The 26,025-nt window shown below is 34.3% G+C and overlaps 1 protein-coding gene across 1 annotated transcript; it reads left to right on the top strand.

Moving 5' to 3' along the window:
- Positions 1-11,711: 11,711 nt before the first annotated feature.
- On the top strand, positions 11,712-19,734 carry LOC136275083 (tripartite motif-containing protein 2-like). Its single transcript, XM_066083386.1, has 2 exons — positions 11,712-13,347; positions 19,493-19,734. The coding sequence occupies exons 1-2, from the start codon at positions 11,712-11,714 to the stop codon at positions 19,732-19,734; spliced, it is 1,878 nt and encodes a 625-aa protein (XP_065939458.1).
- The last annotated feature ends 6,291 nt before the right edge of the window (positions 19,735-26,025 follow it).

Genomic DNA, 26,025 nt, shown 5'->3' with positions numbered 1-26,025 from the left:
TTTTATCTTAATCTAACGCTGAAATTCGTTATAAAATCGGACCATGCACTACAGAGAAATTGGGATTTAAAATTTGATTTTTCCGGAAATTTTGATTCCGCGTCCTTGGTTTAAAAAATAGTGTGAATTTAAATGTAAACTTAATTCGTACCAAAAATAATCGTGTCAAGTCGTACATGAACACATTCGGGTTTATTTTGTTAAGACATTCTTGAAATCGGAAAGGTTTTTGTTCAGTCATACTTAAAATCATTCGGATTTTGTTAAGTCGTACCAAGAATTATTCGATTTTTTTTTATTGTTTTAGTTACTCTTGCTCTTGGCTTAAGAACTCTGCTTCTTAAAGGCACTTCTAGCTTTTCTCTGGACATTAACGGAAGACCCACTCGTTGCTTTGCAACGAGCTTTGCTCTAGTCTTTATTATTCTTTTTTTTCTTTTTCTGACTTTTTTGGAGCGCTATTTCTCAAAAACTATCCAACCGATTCGCACAAAATTTTCAGGAAAAATAAAGCATGATCGGCGCTACATTTAATAAAATTTTTAAATGATGACGTCACTTCTGGTTTCAGATATTGACGATTTTGTAAATTTTTTAGGGTCATTTTGTCCACGCATCTCCTCCGAAACTAATCAAGATAGAAGCTTGAAATTTTCAGGGATTGTAGATGAATGTATGTAGATGTACCCCCATGCTTCCAATGATGAAAATTGCTAAAGGCCTCCAAGCTCGCCTGAACCTGAAAATTGGCACCAAATTTTTTCACGAAATTTTTGCACATTTTCTGTGATATCTTTTGATGTATAAATATTTTGTTATAAGATGTAATGCAAAAGTTGTTTCAAATTACACGGGCTTTCGTTTGATATCAAGAAATAGGGACTGGCCCCTCAAATTAGGGGCCAAGAGGGCTTTAAAGTCTTCTTACAATAACTCTTTACTGAATAATAATTTGTTATTAATTATAGAAGCAAAAATGTTCATTGTTCGGCTGTTTATCTATACAGTACCATACCTAAGTCATATGTTACGTAATAAGGGGTTTAAAGGGGCCAGAATTTCAAAATTTCGATCATTAATATCTGAAAAAGGAGAAATATTTTGAAAAGCATTGTAGAACAAAAGTTGCTTAAAATAATGTTCTGTACAATATGCTACCTTAAATTTTTTTGTTCATGACCCCATTTAGGAGATAAAGGGCCGGCCCCTAAAACACATTTGTAAAGATATCCGAAGAAGGGTTAACATTTCGTGAACACTTGTTGAACAAAATATGTTTATATTTGCAAGACCTTTCATTTGATATCAAGAAAAAGGGGCTGACCCCTCCAATTAGGGGTCAAGAGGGGTCTTAAATCTTCTTACAAGAACTCTTTACTGAACAATAATTTGTTATTAATTATAGAAGCAAAAATGTTTATTGTACAATTGTTTATCTATACAGTATCATACCTTAGTCATATATTACGTAATTAGGGGTTTCAAGGGGCCAGAAGTTCAAAACTTTGATCATTTTAAAATATCTGAAAAAGCAGAAATATTTTTTAAAAGCAATGTAGAACAAAATAATGTTCTGAACAATATGATACCATAAATGTTGTTATTAGTGGCCCCGGTAAAGAGTTAAAGGGTCGGCCCCTAAAATACAGTTGTTTAGATATCTCGATAACGGTTAACCATTCGTTAATATTTGTAGAACAAAATATGTTTATATTAGCAAGACCTTTTATTTGATATAAAAAAAAGGGCTGACCCCTCAAATTAGGGACCAGAAGGGCTATTAAGTCTTTTTATAATAACTCTTTTCTGACCAACAATTTGATAAAAGTCATAAAGCAACAAAGGAGCTTTTATTAAGCTTAATTTAAAACTGAAATCCGTTTTAAAATCGGACGATGCATTACAAAAATATTGGGATTTAAAAATTGAGTTTTCCGGAAATTTTGTTTCCACGTTCTTGGTTAAGAAAATAGTGTTATTTTAAAAGTTAAATTAACTCATACCTAAAATAATTCGGAAATTGTTAATTCGTACTTGAAGACATTCGGGACTTTTTTTATTAAGTCGTTCTAGAAATTGTAAAGGTTTTTGTTAATTCGTTCTTGAAATCATTCAGACATTGTTAAGTCGTACTAAGAATTATTCGATTTATTTTAAAAAAAATTTTTTTATTTTCTTTGTAGTTGGTTTTAGAACTCTGCTTCTTACAGGAGCTTCTATCTTTACTCTCGACACCACCGGAAGACCCACTCGTTGCTTTGCAACGAGCTTTGCTCTAGTTGTATGTATATCTTTCAGAGCTTGTTCCTGAAACTTGGGTGTAGACTAGAAAATTTATGGAAAAAATACAATTTTTATCTCAAGTTATTTTAATCTACATATTTGTACAAGTTTCACTTATATAATTAATTAGCTTAATTAGCTCTATAATTTGCTGGCAGTAAGTTGCAGATCTTGATACCCAAGTAAGAGAAAGGTGGTGTCTCAGACCGATCCTTTTGCTCTTGCTTGTGGGCGAGTGAGGCTTCCCTGTCAGTTTCTTACAGATGCAAGGAATAAACAAACAAGACTTTATAAGACATTTCTGAATAAAATAATGGGGAACTGTTTTCATTTTATGATAAGTAAGATTGAGTTAAATATTTATAGTGTCATAACTATATTTTGCATTCTGTACATGCATATGCCAGGTCTTATTTCAGACCTTAATAGGATAGACTAGAAGAATTTTTATTGAAAGTGAATTTTAAGCAGGAGACAATGAAAAAGTATTTTGAAAGGGCTTTGCTGGCAGTAAGTTGCAGATCTTGATACCCAAGTAAGAGAAAGGTGGTGTCTCAGACCGATCCTTTTGCTCTTGCTTGTGGGCGAGTGAGGCTTCCCTGTCAGTTTCTTACAGATGCAAGAAATAAACAAGACTTGATAAGACATTTCTGAGTAAAATATTGGGGAAACTGTTTTCTTTTTATGATAAGTAAGATTGAGTTGAATTTTTATAGTGTCAAAACTTTTATAAATTTTGTACATGCATATGCTTGATCTTATTCCAGACCTTATTAGGATAGACGAAGTATTTTATTGAATTTCCATGATTTAAATTTACCATTTCGCCAAATTTTGATAATCAAACGGTATTGATTGCATTGGAAGTTTGTGGAAATTAAAATTACTTTATATATGTTCCAAAATGTTAACTGAATAGTCTGGTCATTAGAATATGTATTTTTCTTTTCTGTATAATAAATTTTCAATATTATAACGTAAAACCTAAGGAATTTTTTTAAAATCACATGAAGTGTTTAAAATTAGAGATTAGAGATGCACATTTACATCCTATTATTGAACAATTTGTTCATTCAATTTAGTATAATTTGGTATTTGTATGCATCATATATATAAATATATAGGGTTTTTTCAACTCTATTCATATAATATGATTGTTAATATATATCTTCTCTGAAGTGGTTTTCATGGAAACTCTTATCTATTTGCAGTTATGAACTATAGAGTATGTATGTAGTATGTATGTTTCTATGAAAACGTGCTATTTTCAAAATACATGTACTAGGAAAGAGAATTTGTGTGTTCGTGTGTATGTATTTTAGTGACCAGTAAATAAGTAAAAAAATTTGATTACTTCAGTATTGTCAACTTTCAACAATTGCTTTTCTTTATCCACATGCATTATATAGAAAAACTGATTTTGTCTCGTAATTTATGTTGTATATGAAAATACGCAAGTTAAACTACAATTTGTTATTTGCAGACCATGCAGCAATTTTTATGGGTCTGTTTCAGTTGTGTTTTTATTTCCTACTAGTCCATATACATGTAGATTCCATTATTTCCATTTAATGTGTATGAACCTGCATTTGCTTATAAAGTCAAATGTGCATTTCACAATTCCAAATTTGGACATTTTATCTAAGTATTTTTTAAGAACTATATCAGAAATTGTAATGGCATCCATTCCATATGTATCTGATCATGACGTATTTATTGTAATTTTCTAAATTGTGACTTTTATGCTTAAAACTTTGAAATGTTTTGCTCTGTAAGAATACATGTATTTTTTTTTTTTTACATCTTTGAGACTTTAACATGCAATAAAATCGAATCTTAAGTGGACTTGTGTGTGATTTTAATTTTCTAAAATGATAGCAAAAACAATTTCAAAGAAAACAACTTGATGTTTGAAGTTAAATAAAGATGTATGCGGTGGTATAATTATTTAATTAAACGAAAATAATAATGACTTAAAATATATACAATTCCAGTTTATATTGGCAGGTTTAATCAAAATATTATCGTCGCATAAACAAGAGGTATAATGTAAGACGACAAAAAGCGTTTATTTGAATGTTTTAGGAAGTTTAAGATATCCGTATATAATTTAATTTTTGACAGTTTTATAATGTAAAATGTAAATTAAACGAGAACAAATAATGAATTAAAATTCAACATTAAATTTTATTAACCAAACAAATTTAATATATCCATTAAACTTAATTTTTTGAGCATCTTTAATGAAAATTATACGTTTTATATACAAGAGGTATAATGTTAGTTTACGGAACACTTAAATCTGTACGTATGAGTAAGTTTACAATTTTTCCGACATTATTAAATTTGTTCTTTTACGGAATCTAGTAAACTCATATTAAATGCTAATTATTTTTAAACGTTTTCGGGCACACAATATGTAGTACTACATACTTAAATTTTAAATAATCGTAACGTTTAAATTGCATTTAAGGTGAAATTAAACGCGACTTTTCGTGCAGTGTATCTCTAAGACCAAAGTTCACGATTCATTAAGGGAAGCCGTCTATCATAAATTACAACTGAATTCCAAAACTTAAAAGATATAATTAAAGTTATACATGACTGTATAACATTATAGGCTATGCCTTTAAAGTCGTGAGGAGAGTCAGTCATGTTAGAAAGAAGAATGAATGTCTTCATATGCACCAGATTTGGTGATTGGGTCTTCTGTGCATGTGTTATGCGTAAATATCACTAAAATCAATCAATTCAATTTAAAAGGGAAAGAAAGTGAATGTAAATATTTTGTTTTGAATCTAATGAGTGCTATAGATTAAGCTTCTTCTAAAATAAAAACGCTATTATAATTATCATACACGTAAAGTCTGGGATTGGCAGCAATTAACATCCTTCCGTCCTTGGCGTTGATTTTTAAGTGGATTCTGTTCGTTTCTATAAAAAGAGAGAAGTTTTCAATTACTAGCCACACCAATCTGATTTACATCCAATCTAATTAAAATTATAACTGCATTCCACTCCCCGGTTTCGGTCTGTCGCATCCAGGGAGCGGATGGAAGTTCTAATTTTAATTATAGATTGATTTAAATCGACCTGCTCCTTTGTTTTTACTGTCGAACTCTTATGAAATTTGAGAATGTCCTAAAGTTCAAAGTTATAAGTCGTCCAAAGTTTAAAGGGATATCGTTGATAAAAGTTTTTTTGTTTCATTAGGGGAAAATTGCTCTTGTTTTGTATGACCAGTCTACCGACAGACGTTAGCGCAGACCAATCGTTGCGAGACCAATTGTTGTGATAGTCTTTTTTGAGCTGTGCTAACGTTGCTTCTCGGGCCTTTCCGCTAGTGCTCGGAAAAACATGAGCCGGAAAGGCCCGAGAAGTTGCGATTGTAGCACAGACGACAGTGGACGTGATGTCAAGAGTCGGATAAATCTATAGTTCTGTGGAAGAAGAGGTAGAAGCTTACACATCAGGGAGTAAAATTATCATTAACTTACATAAGTAATATTGAAGGAATTGGTAAAATATAACTGTCCTTCCACTGTATTTAAGCTTTATCATGGTCAGGGACCTAAATAGCATACGTACTTGGCTTGATTTCCTTGGCATATCAACAAATATCGGACTATGACCTTGATTTAATGTTTAAGATTATTTTAACTGATCTTCAAGACAGCAAGATAACCACTGCACTGACACAATTGGTTATATCCAGAATGTTTGGTTTTGTCTCTGTTTAAACCAATCACGTGATTTTATACAGGCCGCCGACCAGGAACTCGAAGAAGAGTCATTTAGAGTGAACACGAACTAGGAAGAGAAAACGTGGATATTGTCGTCATTTTGAGTTAAATCAGCCTTTGTGAGGTGCGTAGATTGTTAAACGTATCAATGTTATTACTGATTGTAAAAGATTTTAACAGAGTTGGCGAAATTGCCTAGAAGGACCAGGTTAAGGTTATGAGCTGATGAGTAGTTTTGAGGGAATCGTTAAAATGTCGCTGTCCTTCCAAATTATCTATAGCTTGATATCTATTGGCTAGCATATCATGAAACTAAAATTATCTAGTTATCTTTGTAATCTGATAAGAAAATTAAAATTACTGTTCTTCAACTTGTCAAACATTAAAACTAGCACAGTTCTTAGATTTATTCAGTTAACCGGAATGTTTGGTTTGTGTTGTATTGAAACTACTCAATCACGTGATTTTATACAGGAAACCTAACCAGGAAGAGAAAAAACCAAAGCTGAAGCCAATTGTCGCCAATTTAAGTTGGAGGTAAAAAGGTTTGTAATTTGTTAACTGTGGGTATAAATACATGTAACTATTAAGTTGATAATTTAAACCTAGCATTTTATCTCTACTGGCGTGCAACCTATTCATGCCAAGTACTTTTTCTCGCCAGTGCATTGTTACGTCATGTATTTCGTACATGATTTTATGTCATTATGTTGATAAAATGACGTAACAATGCACTGGCGAGAAATGGTTCTTGGCAAGAATTGGTCATTTGCAAGTATTGTCAATTCAGTGTTTTTCTGATAAAAATTTGGCCATTGTCTGTCATTGTCATTGCTGTAAACTTTTCACAGTTTCATCTTCTCCAAAACCGCTTGGTCAATTTCATCCAAACTTGGCACAAAGCATCATTGAGTGAAGGGAATTTAGATTGGGCCACGATGACATCATTTTTAAAGGGGAGGTGATACTCATAAACCTGGGGATAGGGAGGGGTAACAATGGGTGGGGCAACAGTTGGGTTCCAATTTTTACGTACGAATATATAGAGAAAAATCTAATTCTCAAAAACCAATCAGTCTGAGAAACTGTAACTTGTGTGAAAGCACTCAAGTATTGTAGAAATGATCCCTGGAGTTAGTGTCGGGCTACTTGAGGAGAGTTGAAATTTAACACAGGAATACATAGAGAAAAATCTTTTCAAAAACCTCTATAACTTGTGTGGAAGCATTCTAAGGTAGTGTAATTCAGTTTTGTTTAAGCCATGATCCTCAGGGTAGGTTGGGTCAACATTGGGGTTAGGGTTCAAATTATTACATAGAAATTTATAGAAAAAAATCATTAGAAATCTTATTTAAAACCCATTAGCCGGAAAAGCTATAACTTGTGTGGAAGCATCCTAAGGTAGTATAGATTCCAGTTTGTACAAAGCATGATCCTCAGGTGTACGATAGGGCCTCAAAAGTTGAATTTTAACATTGGATTCTTTAGAGAATTTTTTTTCTTAAATGAATCTTATTCTCAAAAACTAATACAACAAAAGTAGCTCATAGTTCAGCTTGGAAATATGTTGGAGAAAGTTAGAAAATCTTTAAAAATGTAGATATTATACTATATGAAGTAGTCTAGACATTTTGTATTTGATGCTCTAAAGACGGTCTAAAGCTTTTTGTTGGCTATTGGTATCAGGTGAGCGATAGGCCCCTGAGCCTTTTATTGCATTTTAATTTATTCGAATATTACTGAAATTTTATAAGTTTGTATAAAAATCAAGAAAATATATTAACTGTTAATAGGGGTGTATATGTCCCAAAGGCGTGTTCAACAGAGCGGGTGTTGCACACGCTCGCCAAAATTCCCTATACCTGCAATACAAATTTTAGCGAGCGCTGGCGAGTACTCGTTCTATTGAACACACCATTTGTTTTATGGGGGCACACTAATTTATTTTGGTTTCAACTGTGGATTAAGATGTTTCTCTACAAATGGGACCATGGCATGAAAGTATACTATGAAGCAAATGGGTTGGAAGAGTTAACCTTGGAATGGAAATATGATGAAAACAAGTCATACTTACAAAAATTAAAGACGTGTACATTATATAGTCATTAAACATGAGAATATTCAGTTAGTATCCAATATGTTGGATTTCAGTCACACCCCTGACATGTTGATGGTACAACACATTGATTTTTAGCTCACCGAGACGAAGTCATGGGTAGTTTATGCTATACCGTCAGCATCTAAACCTGGTTAAAGTTTTTGTTGCAGGTCCTGTTTCTAAGTTATAACTTGTCCTCTCCTCACCAAACTTGCATGGATGATGCATCTGGACCTACTTATGGACTTAAAAGACTTGGATGATGAATCTGGTCCATGAATTTCAGATGCTAGAGAAGGTTAAGCTTTTTTTGAGTATGTTAAAGTTTTTGTTGCAGGTGCGCTAACTTCACCAAAATTGCATGGATGGTGGGTCTAATGATATTAATGCACATAATATGCTTGAATGCTGAATCTGAGCTAAAGGTATTAGATGCTGGATGAGGTTAAGGTTTTTAGAGCTGGTTTAAGTTTGTAGAGCAGGTGCCCTCTGATTATTATATCTTAATTAATACTGGTCCTGACTTCACCAAACTTACAGGGATGGTGCGTCTTATGATACTGATGCACCTGACATGTTTTAATGCTGAATCTGAGCCATAGGTTTTGGATGCTGGATGAGGTTAAAAATTTTCGAGCAGGTGCCCTCTGATGATTATATCTTAATTATTACTGGTCCTAACTTCACCAGTCTTGCATGGATGATGCGTCTTATGACACTGATGCACCTGACAGGCTTGAATGCTGAATCTGAGCCATAGGTTTCGGATGCTGGATGAAGTTAAGGTTTTTAGAGCTGGTTTAAGTTTGTAGAGCAGGTGCCCTCTGATGATTATATTTTAGTTATACTGGTCCTAACTTCACCAATCTTGCAGGGATGGTGCGTATTATGATACTGATGCACCTAACATACTTTTATGCTGAATCTGAGCCATAGATTTCAGATGCTTGATGAGGTTAAGCTTTTTTGGAACAGGTCCCGTGTTAAATAGATAATAGTACTATTTTAAACTTGCATAGTTGATTAAATTTATTATAATATAAATGCATTGCAGAGGTAGATTCAGATGCAGAGCCTGATCTCAATTATTACTGGTTCTAACTTCCCCAAACTTGCATGGAAGGTCCGTGTTAGGATTCTGATGCACCTGGCATATGTGAATGCTGAATCTGAACCATAGGTATCGAATGATGGAAGAGGTTAAGGTTTTGAGAGCTAGTTAAAGATTTTAGTGCAGATGTCTCTGATGATTATATCTTAGTTATTACTGGTTATTACTGGTCCTAACTACAAAACTTGCAGGGATGGTGCGTCTTATGATACTGATGGTTTAGTTTCTTGGAACAGGTCATATATTTTATTGATAATAGATTGCCTAGTTTAACTATCATATAAATGATACCTAAAGGTAGATTCAGATGCAGAGCCCAATTTTCTTTATCAAGAATGCTAAAAAAATCTCCTACCTCACTCAAACGTCTTAAAATGATGTGTGTGTTGTTAAATGATATAACATAATTCCTGTGATATAATATTGTATGATATGATACACTATTGTTATATATGATACAATATTATATCATATATAAAATTGTAAAAAGTTGTATGATATAATATGATATTGTATATGATATATATAATTATATCACATGAACTTGTATTATATGATATTTAAATATATAATTTTTTATCTCATAATTCAAAATTGTATGATATGATATTGATTTGTATAATATTTTACTATATCACATGCTATTGTAACATATAAAATGATACAGTGTTGTTTCAAATTGTATTGTATCATGTGATACAATATCATATTATGTATCAAATATTATACAGTTTCATACTATTGGAGCCTCGTCTTCTATGGACTTTACCGACCCCACAAATATTTGTAAACAGTCAGTAACAAACCTAATAAGTGTTTTGTATTGTCGAGGACATACAGTTTGATATGTGAACAACAAAAGAAAATATATAACAATTAAATTCATAGGCTTATTTTTAATTTTGTACCTTTCTCGTCAGTCGCCTGTGTAAACCTGGATGCCATTGTATAATAGGATCGTTTTATGACGTCACGGGCAAAGGGGGGTCACTCTAAATATTTTGGGGCTTAAAAATTAAAGGTATGGTTGAACGTTTGTGTAAAAAATCAGCTAAACTAACGTTACGTTCGCCATGTTGCCGTAGAAATTTTGAAGCTTGCCGTGTAAAGAAATTTATAAGGCAACCACGTGACGCGATTCATCCAATGGCGTCGAGACATTCTAGTCCGAGGCAAAACAAAATACAATATCATACTATATAATAGAATATGATATAATATGTTACAATATTGTGATGTATAATGTGATATGATATTGTATCATATAATACTGTATTGTATCATATTTCATATATTTTGTGTTGTCTTATGTGATCAAATACAATAATGTATTACACAATATAAAGTCATATCATATGTTACAATATCATATTGGACCATTATTTATTACAGTTGTTTATTGTGTTATATGATTATATATTGTAAGCATGATAGGATGCAATTTTTATTTCATTATATTAATAAACATTGTGTCTTATTATACAGTACGAAATGAGCATATGATTATCATACAATTTTTTAACATATTATGATAAACGATAGTGTTAAAAAAGTATCCATGAATATCCAAGATTATAAAGTATGATTTTCATATAATATGATAAAGGTGGTCTCATAAAGGTGATGCCCCATAAAAGTGATGCCTCGTCTCGGTGGGCTTCGTAATCTGTGATTACCTATGTTTAAAAAAAGGTATATATCCCAATGCGATTAACACTGTAAAAACTTAAATAAAGGATAAACAACTTAAAAAATATAACTATGGTAAGATATAAAGTGCCAATTTATAGAGTACAGCTATAGGAAAACAGGAGATGATAAAAAATGATTTGTGAGGGTGATCTCAGTAGCTATCACTTAGTCAACTGACCTATCAAATGCTCCCCTTGGTTACAAAAATAGCTGAGAAGTTACGTGTGTGACCCTTTTAGATTTGATAACTGCCTTTTTATCCTTAATTTATGTTTCAAAAGATGTTTTCTCCTGGATCTCATTAGAACATTGGTTAAGAAGCCATTTGCAATTAACTGAGAATTGTGGATCCAATTCTGATGACAGAAAATTCTTTAGGTCAAATGGAGCAGTATTTTGAATTTTTGTTTTTCGGTTTGGAGTTAGAGCTCGCAGTGCTTGCCAGCGCTTTGTTTATTAAATGATATTGTCAAACATCTCCTGCGGATCTATTTTAACAGGTTGGGACTATTTACCCATTGCCATAGCCTGTTTGGGATATAATGCCCAAAACAGTCAGTCACACTCTTTAAAACAAGTTATATCTATGAGTAATTTTTGTTTGAAAGAATTTAAATGTCTTCCTGCCTTTTAAGCTCTTAAGTGTCCTGTTTGCAACAAGAGCAATTTTTTTTTCTTAAAAATACCCACAGTTTTATAAGAAAAAGTCAAATGAACCAAAACTAGAAATGTGATAAATCAACTTTTTAAAATTTTTTCAGAGCATGAGTAAAGGTATCTGACCATGGACAAGTGCTGGGCCCAGGATGTGTTACGGTGTCGTCTCTGTGAGACTGCGGGCCCCCCTATATACTGTGCCATTTGTAACAAATATCTGTGTAAAGCCTGTGAGAAGGATCATCTCTCTTATCTATCCAAAGAACACAAAGTGCTACCAATTGAAAAGAGAGGATCTACTCCTAGTTGTCCAAAACATTCCACAAAATTATGTGCATTTTACTGTGAACAATGTGACATTCCTATTTGTACCACATGTGCTTCCTCTGAAGAACACAGTGGCCATACATTTATCGATATAATTAAATACAATGACAGCAAGAAAGAAATCATTCAAAAAGATTTACATGAACTAGAGAAATCCATTTATCCCAAATACCAAGAGATTGCATCCATTATTCCAGTCCAGAAATCTGCTCTGAATGAAAACTCCCAGAAATTAACAACAGAAATTGACAAACATGGAGAAGACTTGCACAGAGAAATAAACACGATTATCAGAAACATGAAATCTAACGTAGAGGAAATGGACACCAAACACCTGGCTGTCTTAGACAAACAGGAAGATGAAATTAAACACACTATTTCTGAAATTACACAGACCATTGCTGAACTGAAGACGGTACTGGACTCCAATGATGTCAGCCGTGTCCCTGCCTACAAATCCAGGAATGATGAATTCAGAAGATTGCCTCCTAAACTCACAGTGTCCTTACCAAGTTTTACCCCTCAGAGGATCAACAAGGAACAGCTTTATCAACAGCTTGGTTCTCTGTCAGCGTCATCTATAAAAACAGAAGAACATGGCTACACCATGGAATCTCCCGGTGCTGAGTCCTCTCCTCTGGACAGACCGCTCATTGATGTAATACGGATCATCACACAGATAGACACCGAGTATGGATTATTATACAGTGTGTCCTGTCTGAGTGATGAGGAGATGTGGACGTGTGGTGATGACAAAATCATAAGACTCTACAACCTCAGTGGGGAACTAGTGAAGTCAGTCAAAACCAAGTCAGGGAACGATCCAGAGGACATAGCAGTGACAAAGAGTGGGGATCTAGTTTATACTGATTACAGAGAGAGAACTGTGAACATAGTGAAGAATAAAAAGATAAAGACAGTGATCAGACTACGGGGGTGGAGACCTCGCGGTGTCTGTAGTACCTCCTCTGGTGACCACCTGGTTGTCATAGTCAATGATGATGATAAACAAACAAAAGTTGTGTGTTACTCTGGCTCCACAGAGAAACAAAGTATTCAGTACGACGACAAAGGACGACCTCTCTATTCATCTGGTGGATATTACAACATTAAATACATCAGTGAGAACAGGAACCTAGATATCTGTGTGTCAGACCTTGGAGCCGGTGCCGTAGTGGTGGTCAATCAGGCCGGGAAACTCCGATTTACCTACCCTCCCTCTACTACCAAGGGATCATTTAGTCCACACGGCATCACAACAGACAGCCAGGGTCGGATCCTGACAGCAGACAGTGACATTACATTTAACAAACGCCGTATCCTCATCCTGGATCAGGACGGACAGTTCCTCCGCTACATTGACAAACGTCATTTACAGGTTCCACGGGGTTTATGTGTGGACACCAGAGACAACCTCTTTGTGACTGGGTGGACAGGTAAAGTGAAGAAAATACAATATGTCTAGAACATTACACAGCAGTGTAACATTGTTTATATGTATTACATGTTGACAAACTGACTGTGTGTATAAATAAAACATGTATTAGCATAAAGATAATTAATTATATTACATTATTGAGTCGTGCATATAAAAATAGACGTCCAGTTTGTTCATGTCAACAATATCATTGTTTTGTTTATCATGTTTATACATCATAACAAACTGTATTAGTGTAGTCATTGTATTGTCAATGAATTAAATGTTTATACATTTAATGTCTAAACAATACATTATAAGAATACAATCAGAAAAACTTTGTTTGGTATTTGTCAAAGAAACCAAAACGTTTTAATGTTGACAAAATGACACTAAAAGTTGAACAAGTTGCTGTCCTTTAAAAAAGGACTACAATACGTGGACCATTTGCATGTGTTTCCAACGAAAACGTGAAAGCCTTAAAATTATCAGAGATTCCACCGACTCTAGCCCTCTGCTTTAACCACTAAATTTGTACGTTGTATTACGTATACATGTATATGTATAGATAGCCCTGACTTTTCTCTCAGAATTTAAAGGGTTCATGCTTCTAAAGTAATTATGATCTATCTATGAATGAAGTTTGCATGTATAGTATCAGGCATTCAGTGAATTCTACTATTTGCGCACACATTACGATTCGCACTACTTCGTTAACTATGCAGTGACAGCTTGTAAATTAAAAAAATTCTTATTTTGATGCATTTTTCTTGAGATTTAAACTTTTATACAGTGACATAATTATTGAATCATAGTTAAACTTACAAAAAAATTAATCGGGAAGTTCTCTATAGCCTCGCCTACTATAAAAATAAAGTTAAGTTACATGTGTATTCAGATTTCAAAACATTGCGTTGTAGGCCTAATTTCGGCATAACATTAACTTATTTCATAATACTGAGTGTTCATATCACATGCCAATCATTTTTTAAAAAGAATACTTTGTTTCTGTACTGTTTACCGAAAGCTTTACAATTACAGCGCCTTTGAACTTAAATGTGCATATATGGCACGGATTCCCGATTCCGATTCAGATAAACGTTTGCTAGCCTGGTTCCCTGAGCTACCCATTACGCACAGGAACCAGGCTAGCTCATGCGCAGGCTGAATATTCCCCATAGCATCCGGTTTAACCTCGCTTATATATTTTCTGCGTGGACCTCAGGGTCCACGCAATTAAACATGTTAAAAATCTGTTTTAGCTCTCTCCTTTATCATTTTTATATTAAGTTATGAGTTAATTTCAATCTTTTTTTAAATATATAAATCTTATAAATAAATCTAATAAATAAAATATAAATATTATATTAAAAATATAAATCATGCATTTCTTTTTTCAAAGCAGAAAATTGAAGGTACCACATTTGTTGAACATTTGAATGGTGTTTATTTGATCTTTGTCCATTAAAATTTCTGTCACTGAAGATTGAGTAACTTTTGTTTCTTACACACTAGTAATGAACCCTGCGGTTGTACATCGTATACCTAAAATAATGTGTTATGTCTAATAAATGATTTGTAAACAACTTTGATTATTGGTTTTGATATTTTTTTTTCACCCCATCATTAACATATTACGGCATTAAAATTTACTTTCAGATTCAAAGGAATAGAGAAAAATGTCTGAATGTTTGCGTTATCTGATAAAAATTGTTAAAACTGTAACACATTCTTCTCACAAATTGAAATAATATTGATTGATTTTTAGCGCATCCTCGTTGTCAATGACCATACCCCCCCCCCTTCCGAGCAATCTATTTAGATTGTAGGTAGGTGGGTAGATGATATGTTGTCATCAAACCCTGTATACAGGCTGACCATTGTTATAGCATGTCCAGTTCAAAAGGTCAATTGGTCAGTAGATTATGTCAACAAGAGTCTTGTCCAATCGATGTCTTTTGAGCCTTGATTGACAGGCATCGATTCCGACGATGTTGGTAAACAATATGAAGTCACAATGAATAAGACGAAAGGCGCATAAGATCATGGTGCAATGACTACTGATTTCATTGTTAAAAAATCAATTTTTTTAACGGTGCAGGATTTAGAAAAGAATCGGTCTGATTTTTTTTTTACAAAGAAAAGCAAACTGGTCTAAAATTTTGATTGTGATGCCCAAAACTACATGTACAACAATTTTCCAAGCGACGTCAATTTTTAAGTAAATGCTTATTCTCTCCCAGATATGTTTGACAATTTTGCAATCATACAAAAGGTGTTTAATATCCTCGTTAACATTGCACACTTCGCACAATGGAGAGACAGTTTTGTTCCATTTACTGACACATACATTATTATTCGATATACCATGAAGGAGTTTGTAATTAAATTCTGAGATTCTTTTTTCATACATTTTTTTTGATTTTTGCAACATACACATTTTCCCACAGACATAATGTGTCGTTTAAAACTTTTCTCCATCTATTTTCGTATATTGTTTTTTGAAACTTTGTATCAATAAACAATGAATAATAAAAATTACTTTTAACATTGTTAACTGAATTTACGGTATTGTTTTGAAATAAAAATGATACACAATGTTTGATTTTGACATATTTAGAATAGCTGCAGTCAAATTTTTCTTTATAAACTTTAAATGCTTTTCTAAGCATGATATATTCACATAATATATTGTTTTTTCTAACCAGTTTTTGTGTAAAGTACATCATATCATAAAACTCTCCATTTTCATCAAAAATATCTTTAACATACAAAATTCCACTTTTTATCCAATTTTCAAAACATAGTGGTTTATTTTCATACTGGAAAAGGTTATTGTTCCATATAAATTGACTCAGGAATTCGTCTCTATTTAGCGTATTCACATTTTTTTGTATTTTACATCTGTTAAAAGCTGAAAATACATATCCGTAAAAAACAGGAAGTTTCATCATTTTGAAAAATGATGATTTCAAAAAGTTGTATTCTGTTGTTTTTAAAATATCGGAGATATCTAGTTTATATTGTCTCATAACTGCACTAAGTGCTCTATGTGTAACACTGCTTTCATTTAAGATTCTACTTATCCATGACGCTTTGGCAGCATGAAATTTGCTTTCAATATCAATAACACCTATTCCACCTTTTTCAATTTTGCCAATTAAAGTATTTCTTTTAATTCGGTCTCGCTTTTTCCAAATAAAGTTATATATAAGTTTAGAAGCAGCTTAAAAAAAATCACTTTTAGGGTTTTCTAAAATATTGGCATTATATAATATTTTTGATATTGCTAGGGTATTGACTACAGTGCATTTACCAAATATGGTTAAATTTCGTCTTTTCCAGACAGTATTTTTTCTAGTTTTTCTAGTTTACTAATCTATTTTTTTCATAGCATACAGTTTTATCATGTCCCAGGTAAATACCGGCGATTTTATACAGGTCTTTGTTATTTTTATTTTATGTATATGAGAATCGTTGGAATACATATCGATAAATGAACCAGTTAACAGACACTCTGTTTTTTCTAAGTCAAGTTTAGGTCCAGCAACCTTACTTAATTCGGTAATTGTTTCTATTGCTTTTCTCAAAGAGTTTGTATCTTTTAGCATGTTGGTACAGTCGTCCGCATGTTGAACAATTTTAAAACTTAAATCATTGCAAGTATCATTTTTATTCAGAGTCAAACCCTTAATATCGTTATCATTTTTAATTTTAATTGCTAATATTTCAATTACAAATATAAATAAAAGAGCGGATACAGGACATCCCTGTCGAATTCCTCTCTGCATTGTGCATGATTTCGATATCCAACCATTGTTTTTAATTTTAAAGACTGGGTCATTATACAATGTTTTTATCATTCCTATGAATTTATCTCAGAAGTTAAACTTTTCAAGCGTTTTAAACATAAAATTATATTCTACTGAATCAAAGGCCTTTTCAAAATCAAGAAAGAGTAATATTCCATCTAAGTCGTTGTGCATGTAATATTAAAAAACATCAAGTATTAGTCTAGCATTTTCTCCAATATAACGTCCTTTTATATATGCACTTTGCTCACGTCCTATCAATCTACTTGCTATTTTTGTAAACTATTAGCTAATACGTGGGCAAATATCTTATAATCTGTGTTTGTTAAACCGAGGGGTCTGTAGTTTTTGGGATTAGTTTTTTCTCCTTTTTTGAAAATTAAAGTCATTATCGCATTTCTTTGTGAAAAAGGCAATATTCCATTTTCTATACTCTTGATTAGAGATTCATAATAGATATGTTTTATATCATCCCAAAAGGCTTTATAGAATTCTGCCGGTAAACCGTCTTGTCCGGGAGATTTATTATTTTTCATATTTTCAACTGCAGTTTTACATTCATTTAATGTTTGTATTTCATTACACATTTCCTTTTCATTATCACTGATTTTTTCACAATTTTTCACAACAACGTTCCCCTATATGTTTTGTTGTCCTGCCATTATATCTCTCTGAATTTAATTTTATATTCCTTTGATGTATGGTTGCCCATCCTGGGGAAATCAAAATACACGACACAAATCCAGTAGCCGCTGTTTAAGATCAAAATGTTCAGAAATGGAATTAAACTAAAATATTTCTAAAGGTTAATTGTATTGAATTAAATAGAATTAATAAAATACAGTCGGTTCAAGCATATCTTTTACAACATACACCATAGCATAGCATAGCATTGAAATCTCATAGCAAAGCATTGATATCTCATAGCATATCATTGGAATCTCATACCATAGCATACAATCTCATAGAATCGCATTCGTCATAGCATACCATAGCATAGCATACAACATTCTTTTAACTCGGTTGTAAATGGGTTTTTTTTTTTAAAATAAATGTTGACGTAATAGAATTGTGGTAAACTTTGGCTTCTTATTATTTTACTTCGAAATGTGTGGAACTCTTCTGTGTGTGGATGCGTTTTTGTTCAAATCTCATAGCATACCATAGCATAGCATAGCATACCATATCATTTGGCCCTTCATTTCAATTTCTCATAGCATAGCATACAAATCTCATAGCATATCATTAAAATCGCATACCATAGCATAGCATAAATTTGTAAAAGATATGCATGAAATGACTGTAACGTCATGGATAGTGTTTGATATCTGGTGTTTAATATCGGTTTGATAGCTATAATTCGAGAAAATCAGGAAAACCCGTTACCTTCCTGTTGCTCTGATCGTAACGCTCGGGAAGCTCACTGTTAGGATTTTGCCTGTCCCCAAACAACAAATTGATAAAAATGAAATTTAAATTGCCGGCTCCTGTGATCACAGAGACACCCTTCTATGCAAATTTACTTTTTAAAACCACTCAAGGTAGAAGACGAGGAGGTTTAAATCTAAGTATAGCTCTACAACCTGGAAGTAAATTCTACGTCAAGTCTCGTATTCTCTCATTCTGATCTCAGGGTTGTCATGCACGCCACATGAAATAACTTAAAATTCACAGGATAGTGTTGATGTCCAGCATTATTTGGTGTGTGGCACTGAAGACTGTGAGAAGAACTTCCAATTTTACTGCAATGACTGTCACCAACCAATGTGTGAACAATGCAGAGATTAACATCAGAAGAGCCAAGAAAACAAGAACCACGACATTGCCCCCTATAAACAACGCAAACGGCCGTTTCCAGTGGAGAAATGCAAGATCCATCCCACAAAACAGATAGATCTTCTCTGTGAGGAATGCCAAACCCCTCTTTGTTCTAAATGCACAGCAACAAGAGAACACCGCGGCCATGTATTAACTGATCTTGAAACTGTCTTTGCTGAAAAACGCTTGCTTATTTATGAAGGAATTGCCAAAATTACAAGTTATTTTGAGCCTTCTTCTCAAGATTTGAAAAAGGAAATTGCTGGTGATGTCACAGAAAAAAAGAAGATCATGGAGGGAATAAGAACATCCATTAAGGCTGAAGCAGAGGCTGTCAAGATGTTCGTAGACACAGTCACATCAGATAAAATAAAACACATTGACACAATAGAACAGTCATTATTACAAACGTTAAGCGGTCAATACCAAAAAAAAAAGATGACTACATCAACTATCTCAATGATTTAGTCAAAACATTTTATGGCTACTTATCTTCTTCAAACATAGAACAATTAACATTTTTTCTCAAATCAGAAAACTTGATTCGATCCTTACCAGAGACATCCAAACCAGTCCCACCCATCTTTACAGCTGGTCAATACAGCAAAGAAGATGTCGCCAAACTACTGGGTAAAATAACTGTTCTTAACACTAAACCAGAGAATGCCTCTACACAGTTGAAACCTACAAGGAAACAAAGGAAAAAAGACAGAGAGAAATCTGACGTAAAACAAACACTGTCTCTGTCTTCCTCTGTCACCAAGGTCAGGGAGTAAACAGTACCAGTGTATATCATATATCACTGGGTAAATCAGGCAGACTCTGGGTCAGTGATAGTGAAGGTAAACTTGACCAAACAGATAAAATGGGGAATCAGCTACAGAAGATACAAACCAATGGTATCAGATCTGAAGGCTACCACACAGTCACACAGTACGGGGATCTGATCTATACAGACAGAGACAACAACGTCATCAATAGGATAACACCTGATAATACAATCACTGATTTCAATAAAACAAGATACTGGAAACCACTGAGTATACACTCCTCCCACATCAACGGGGACATACTAGTGGGGGTGGATACTGTTAGAGCTGCTCAAGTGAGCAGATATGACACAACAGGGAACGAAATACAGAACATAACGAAAGAAAACGAAGGACGGGAACTGTATAGTTATCCACGCTACATCACAGAAAACATCAATGGTGATGTCTGTGTATCAGACTTGAACAAACATGCTGTAGTGGTGGTTGAAAAATCAGGAGAAAACAGATTCTCCTACACAGGTCAGGGGTCAGAGTTTAATCCCTTTGGAATATGTACTGATTTTCTCGGTCACATCATGGTGTGTGATGGCATCAGTGAAACAGTTCATCTCCTCGATAGGACGGTCAGTTCTTATATCTACTACTCACATCACAACAAGGGATACAGCGTCCCCGTAGTGTGTGTGTGTGTGGATGATGAGAGCAATCTCTGGGTTGGGGGATATGACACCAACACAGTGACAGTGCACAAGTATCTACAGTGAATATTTTATAGCCATCTATTAGTTATAATTAGATACAGTGTGTATGTTGTGGGACAATGTGACAACAACATTGTGATAATGTACAATGACTAGTATCTATGTACAGTGTACAATGAAGTACTCATTTTTCATGTTTGTTGTGTTTTTTTTTAGATTTATTTTATTGCTGAAGAGTTGACTATTAACTACGCATATGTTAACACTCTTTGTTTTTACATTTTATTCTTTATAATAGAAACTGCTACCTTAGATCTTGTCAATAGCTTTCAAAAGACTAACAATCTTTGCACGTATTGAAAATATTTGTTTTTATACTTTATATTATAAACTGTTGATTTATATCTTGTCAATAGCGAACAAAAGACTTATGAACTATGCTATATATGCTAGTAAGTATGATCTGTAATAGCTGGTATGATTGAAGAAGGTGATGAGAAGCTTTTCTGAATAATTTTAATATTTATACATTACGAATTTAACTCGAAGTGTTAGCAGAAAAAATCACTGGAATATCTTAATATTTTTTTCCTATAATTATAATCTAAATTACTTGCACTGATTGAAAAAAACAGCACGGATAAGAGACATCTTAGGTCCATTTCAAGTCAAACTTACACAATCAATGCTGTCTTGGGAATATCCTAAACTGAGATTTTTCAAATGTTTATTACATGTAGAGATACACACGAATAAACACCATCTTAAAGGATTCAAGTACAGTAGTTGTTATATGTAGAAAACGAGAAAACATGTTCAAATCAGAATATTTACAATTTTCAGTTGCTTTGTCTGTGATAACAGTCTAATAAATTCAAATGACTTATGGCTTGGTCACATGTAGGGTTTGCATAATTGAAAGAAATAAAAATCACATGATTATATCAATATTGAATCATTTATTCGTAAGAATTATTTGATTTTAAGTAATTAGGAATCATTCTATGCAGAAGTGATATTTTCGATGGGAGCGGCGAGGTCTTTATTGGATTTTTGGACTTGAACACGCCCAGACTAAAGTTATCACTCATGATACTAAAAATGATTCCATGTTTCTTATATAAGGATAATTCACCAACATACTCATGTATTTGAATAGTATACAGTAGTTTGATGTACATTCAGAATCTTCAAATGTAATCCAATTAGATCCATCAAATTTTTATATAGCGTACCGATAACCCGCCCCCCCCCTTTCCACTGCTGAAATTTTATAAATACCCTGGTCAAAATGAAATTCCTGACAACTGAAATCAAATATTACACGTTTCTAACGAATATTGGCCAAAAAGAAACATCACCCCCCTCTCTCTCTCTCTCTCTCTCTCTCTCTCTCTCTCTCTCTCTCTCTCTCTCTGCTAATTAACTATGAATTAACAACAAATAAACAAACAAATAAATAAATGAAATAAATAGTGGTGGTGGCTAAATCAGGACAATACAGGTTCTCCTACACAGGTCAGGGGTCAAGGTTTACTCCCTATGGAATATGTACTGATGTACTCGGTCACATCCTGGTGTGTGATGATATTAGTGAAATGGTTCATCTTCTGGACCAGGACGGTCAGTTCTTGTCTCAACTACTCACACCACAACAAGGGGTAGATTATCCCCGTAGCGTGTGTGTGTGGATGATGAGAACATTCTCTGGGTGGGACAACTCACCACCAACACTATGACAGTGTACAAGTGTCTACAATGATCATTAATGTCCATACATCAATCATGTTGTGCGTTGTAAGACAATGTAACAACAGCACTGATGGTATCTACTGAGTACGTAAAAATACATATACAGCATTCATGTTACCCTGTGTATCTAAATTTGTAATATGTATCTATAGATTACTTTCATTATTAATAAAGGGTTGACTTAAATTGTATGTATTAATAATATTTGTGTTATACCAATTAGAAACTGCTAGCTTTAAATATTGATACTAGCTATCCAAAAAACTTATATTTATAAACAATGCAATCAAGCTAGTATTATTAAAGTGCATAATGAGAAGATTTTCTGAATAATTTCAATATTTGTCAAAAGTGTTATCAAAAGACAGATACGTGTATAAACCCTTTGTGCTTTATTAAAGAATAAGGAATCATTCATAGAGCATTGTATATGAGGTGGTCATTATGGTCGGGGCGTGATCGAATTTAATTTAGCATGAAGAGCTTTATGAGATACTTGATTACGTCCCGAACGTAATCATCACCTCATACTACTTAAAGAACGATTCTCTCGTATAAATTATACAAGCTCGCTTGCACCCAACAAAAGTCATTTGTCACACCTATCAAAAGTATGTTGTATATTAACTAAAAGATCACGTGTTAACGATGAAATTATTGAATTATTAAATGAATTGAATCATATTAAAAAAAGATTCGTACTGTTATCACAGAACAAAGACACTGGCAAAATTAAATATTAGGCATTTTTATTCCAAGACAAATATCAAGAAAAAAAATCTTCCATCCAATGTCAAACTTTGTCGTACATTAAAGCTGTTTTAGGAATATCCTAAACTAAGATTTCTCAAATCATTATTTTCATAGCATAGAAAAATGTACCGATTAAAAGCCATCAAAGAGGATTCAAGTTCTTCTTATATGTTGAAAACGAAATATACCTTTTTTACTTCATGCAATATCAACAAAAAACTGAACTTTATTTATTTAACAACGATTGATAAACATGTTCTACATATACAATTTGTATCAATATCTCTCGTTCGCAAGGATGTTAGTGCGAGGGGGTCATTGATGTGGGAGGAAGTCCAGAGAAAACCAACTTGTCCAATTAAGGGGGTAACCAACATATCCTATCACATACCGCCACTGTCCATCACGGGGTTGGGTCGCAGCAGTCCTTGGTGATTAGCGAGTGTATTATTCACTGTGCTACTTTGACTCCCAAAATCGTTAATAAAGGCAGGAAAACGTCAGTTATCTCAGACTAGTGTAGATCTTATAATTTTCTACAGAGCTGTGAATTACATTCTATATCTGTAAGAAATAGATGGAATCATACGAAGTGGATGTAATTTTATATCTATGTACCATATGCATGACATGCGCTAATCCATACATTTTTTCCATGCAGGAGGGGTCCCAGAGATAATTTGCTTTTCCCGAGGGTCACTATAGTCCTTTTTGGTAAGATTTTTGTGAAAATAATTAACATGCATGCTTTTAGTGGAAACCACCCCTCCCTCTCCATTATATCCGGACCCGTGCATGCATAATGCATGTATATGTAAGTAGCTCTGACGTTAATGGGGTTGTCTAGTTGAGAAATGATATTAAAAATAGCATACTTTGTAACTGTAAAAATTTATTTAATGGATTCTTACAACATGGAAGAAGAAAAATCTCCACACACCTTTTCAAACACAATATAATATTGTTGTTTAACATTATCACTCATCGCCATAAGAAAAGTACATACACTTCAGTCCCCCGACAAATTATATATCTCATACTTTGGCGGAGTAGGCTTCACAATAGAAGTCCTCTTGGGTTTGATCTTCTTCCCGTTGTAGCCTGTCTTCCGATCATGCCACCCCGTTCTCGGTCGGTATCCAGCACTCATTTTCTCCCCCACGCTTTTCCACAGAATATCGTCTTGCCCGGAGTTGGACACCTGACCCATGGTAACCATGCAGTTGAAGCTAAGTGCGATCTCGTGCTTTGACAGCAGACGAAGAATACCTTTATCCCCGACCTTTCTTAGGACTTGCGCACTGGCCCAACAATCCTGACAGACGCGCCCTCCCTCTCGGGGATCGTTTTTATGATGTGAACAATGGTCCCAATGGGCAAGGCGCCTAGAGAATGCGAATTGCCTTCCATAGCTCGAACTAAAAAACATGATAAAGGTTTCATTAGCAGGAAGCACAAGAAAAGTGTTAATTCCTTTTAAAGTTGAAACTAAGAAAACCAAGAAAAATTATAGATTTTATACTAACGGTACAAGACAAATGTGGATTTCCTTAAATATATAGAACTAGGAAAAGCAAAAAAAAATCACACTCAGCTGTTATGCGGCACTAGGTCCACACACATTCACTATTGGGGAAAAACTACTATTAATAGTAATGTAACGTGTAGGGGGTAGACTATCTGTCTGACGCTACACGTTACACAAAATTTGGTGGCAGCGGTGGGATATCGGAGAGCTGCAAAAACACTGTAATCGGTCAGTATGAATGAAGTTGAAAGAGAGATCTCGTTCATAGATCAAAAGCTGAAGAAGCTTCAGGATAGTTTGGCACAAAGAGACCACTCAACCCCTCTGCCCAGAGAATCTAAGGAACCTGCTTTATACGACTCTGGGATGGACACGGGACGTCCATCTATGTTACCAAGACGAAGTGCATCACCAGTCTTGGCAACAAATGCAATGCCTCAGACACAACAGCCTGGTGAAAGTCCAAGAGCGCAGAGCACCGAGGTTTTAAACTATGCTGGTATGGGTGCCAGACCAAGAGACAAAAGACCTTCCAGGACTGAGTTCTCAGATGATGATTACTTGGAACCGAGAGAAAAAGTGTCTCCTATGACTGATTTCTTAGAGGATGGTCACCTTGCTCCAAGCGTAACAGTGCGCAAAGCACCTAGAGTCAGGTTCCCATCTCCTATAAGGAGAGATGCCCATGACACACTCGAAAAAGCGAACAAATCTACTGGTGTGAATATGAAGCCAGCCACATATGATGGTTCGATCCCTTGGCAGGACTACCATAGCCACTTCGAGGCCTGTGCAGATTTGAATGGTTGGACAGAGAGAAGTAAGGGCACTTACCTAGCTGTATCGTTGAGAGGAAATGCATTGGGTGTTCTTGGAAACTTTCCCAAAGGAGCGATTCCTGATTATTATGAACTGGTTAAAGTTCTCGAGGAGAGATTTGCTCCTCCAGGCCAGACAGAACTATACAGGGTGCAAATGAAAGAACGTCGGCAGAGACCAGGTGAATCACTCCCAGAGCTAGCCCAAGCCATTCGTAGACTAGCGAATCTGGCATACCCCACGGCTAATTTAGAAATACGAGAGACCCTGTCTAAAGATCAGTTTGTGGATGCTCTGGTAGATTCTGACATGCGAATCCGGATAAAACAATCGCGTCCCACAAACCTCAATGAAGCTGTTAAGTTAGCTGTTGAGTTGGAAGCATTCAACAGGGCTGAACATAAGAGCCATTTAAGAACTACAGTGACTGAAACAGTCAACGAGGTACAAAGTTCAAACGAGAGTGATCTAGCGATGATGATCAAAGACCTCACTAGCAAGTTTGATAGGCTCCAAAGAGATGTAGACGAAATACGACAAAGAAAACCCTCGTCTTTGGCAGCAAGTGACGATAGAAGGGAGCATACAAAGAGAAAAGTCATAAAGTGCCATTACTGTCACAAGCCTGGACACATGCGCAAAGACTGCTTTGCACTAAAGAATCGGGAGTCGAATGCTGGGAATTTTAAACAGCATGAGGAAAAGCAAAGAAAAGCAAGTGGTTCAGTAGGCGCCAATACG

The sequence above is a fragment of the Magallana gigas genome, chromosome 4 (assembly GCF_963853765.1).
Source record: "Magallana gigas chromosome 4, xbMagGiga1.1, whole genome shotgun sequence".
In the NCBI taxonomy this organism is placed as follows: domain Eukaryota; kingdom Metazoa; phylum Mollusca; class Bivalvia; order Ostreida; family Ostreidae; genus Magallana; species Magallana gigas.
The sequence above is the reverse complement of the archived record's forward strand: the minus strand, read 5'-3'. Positions and strand labels throughout refer to the sequence as shown.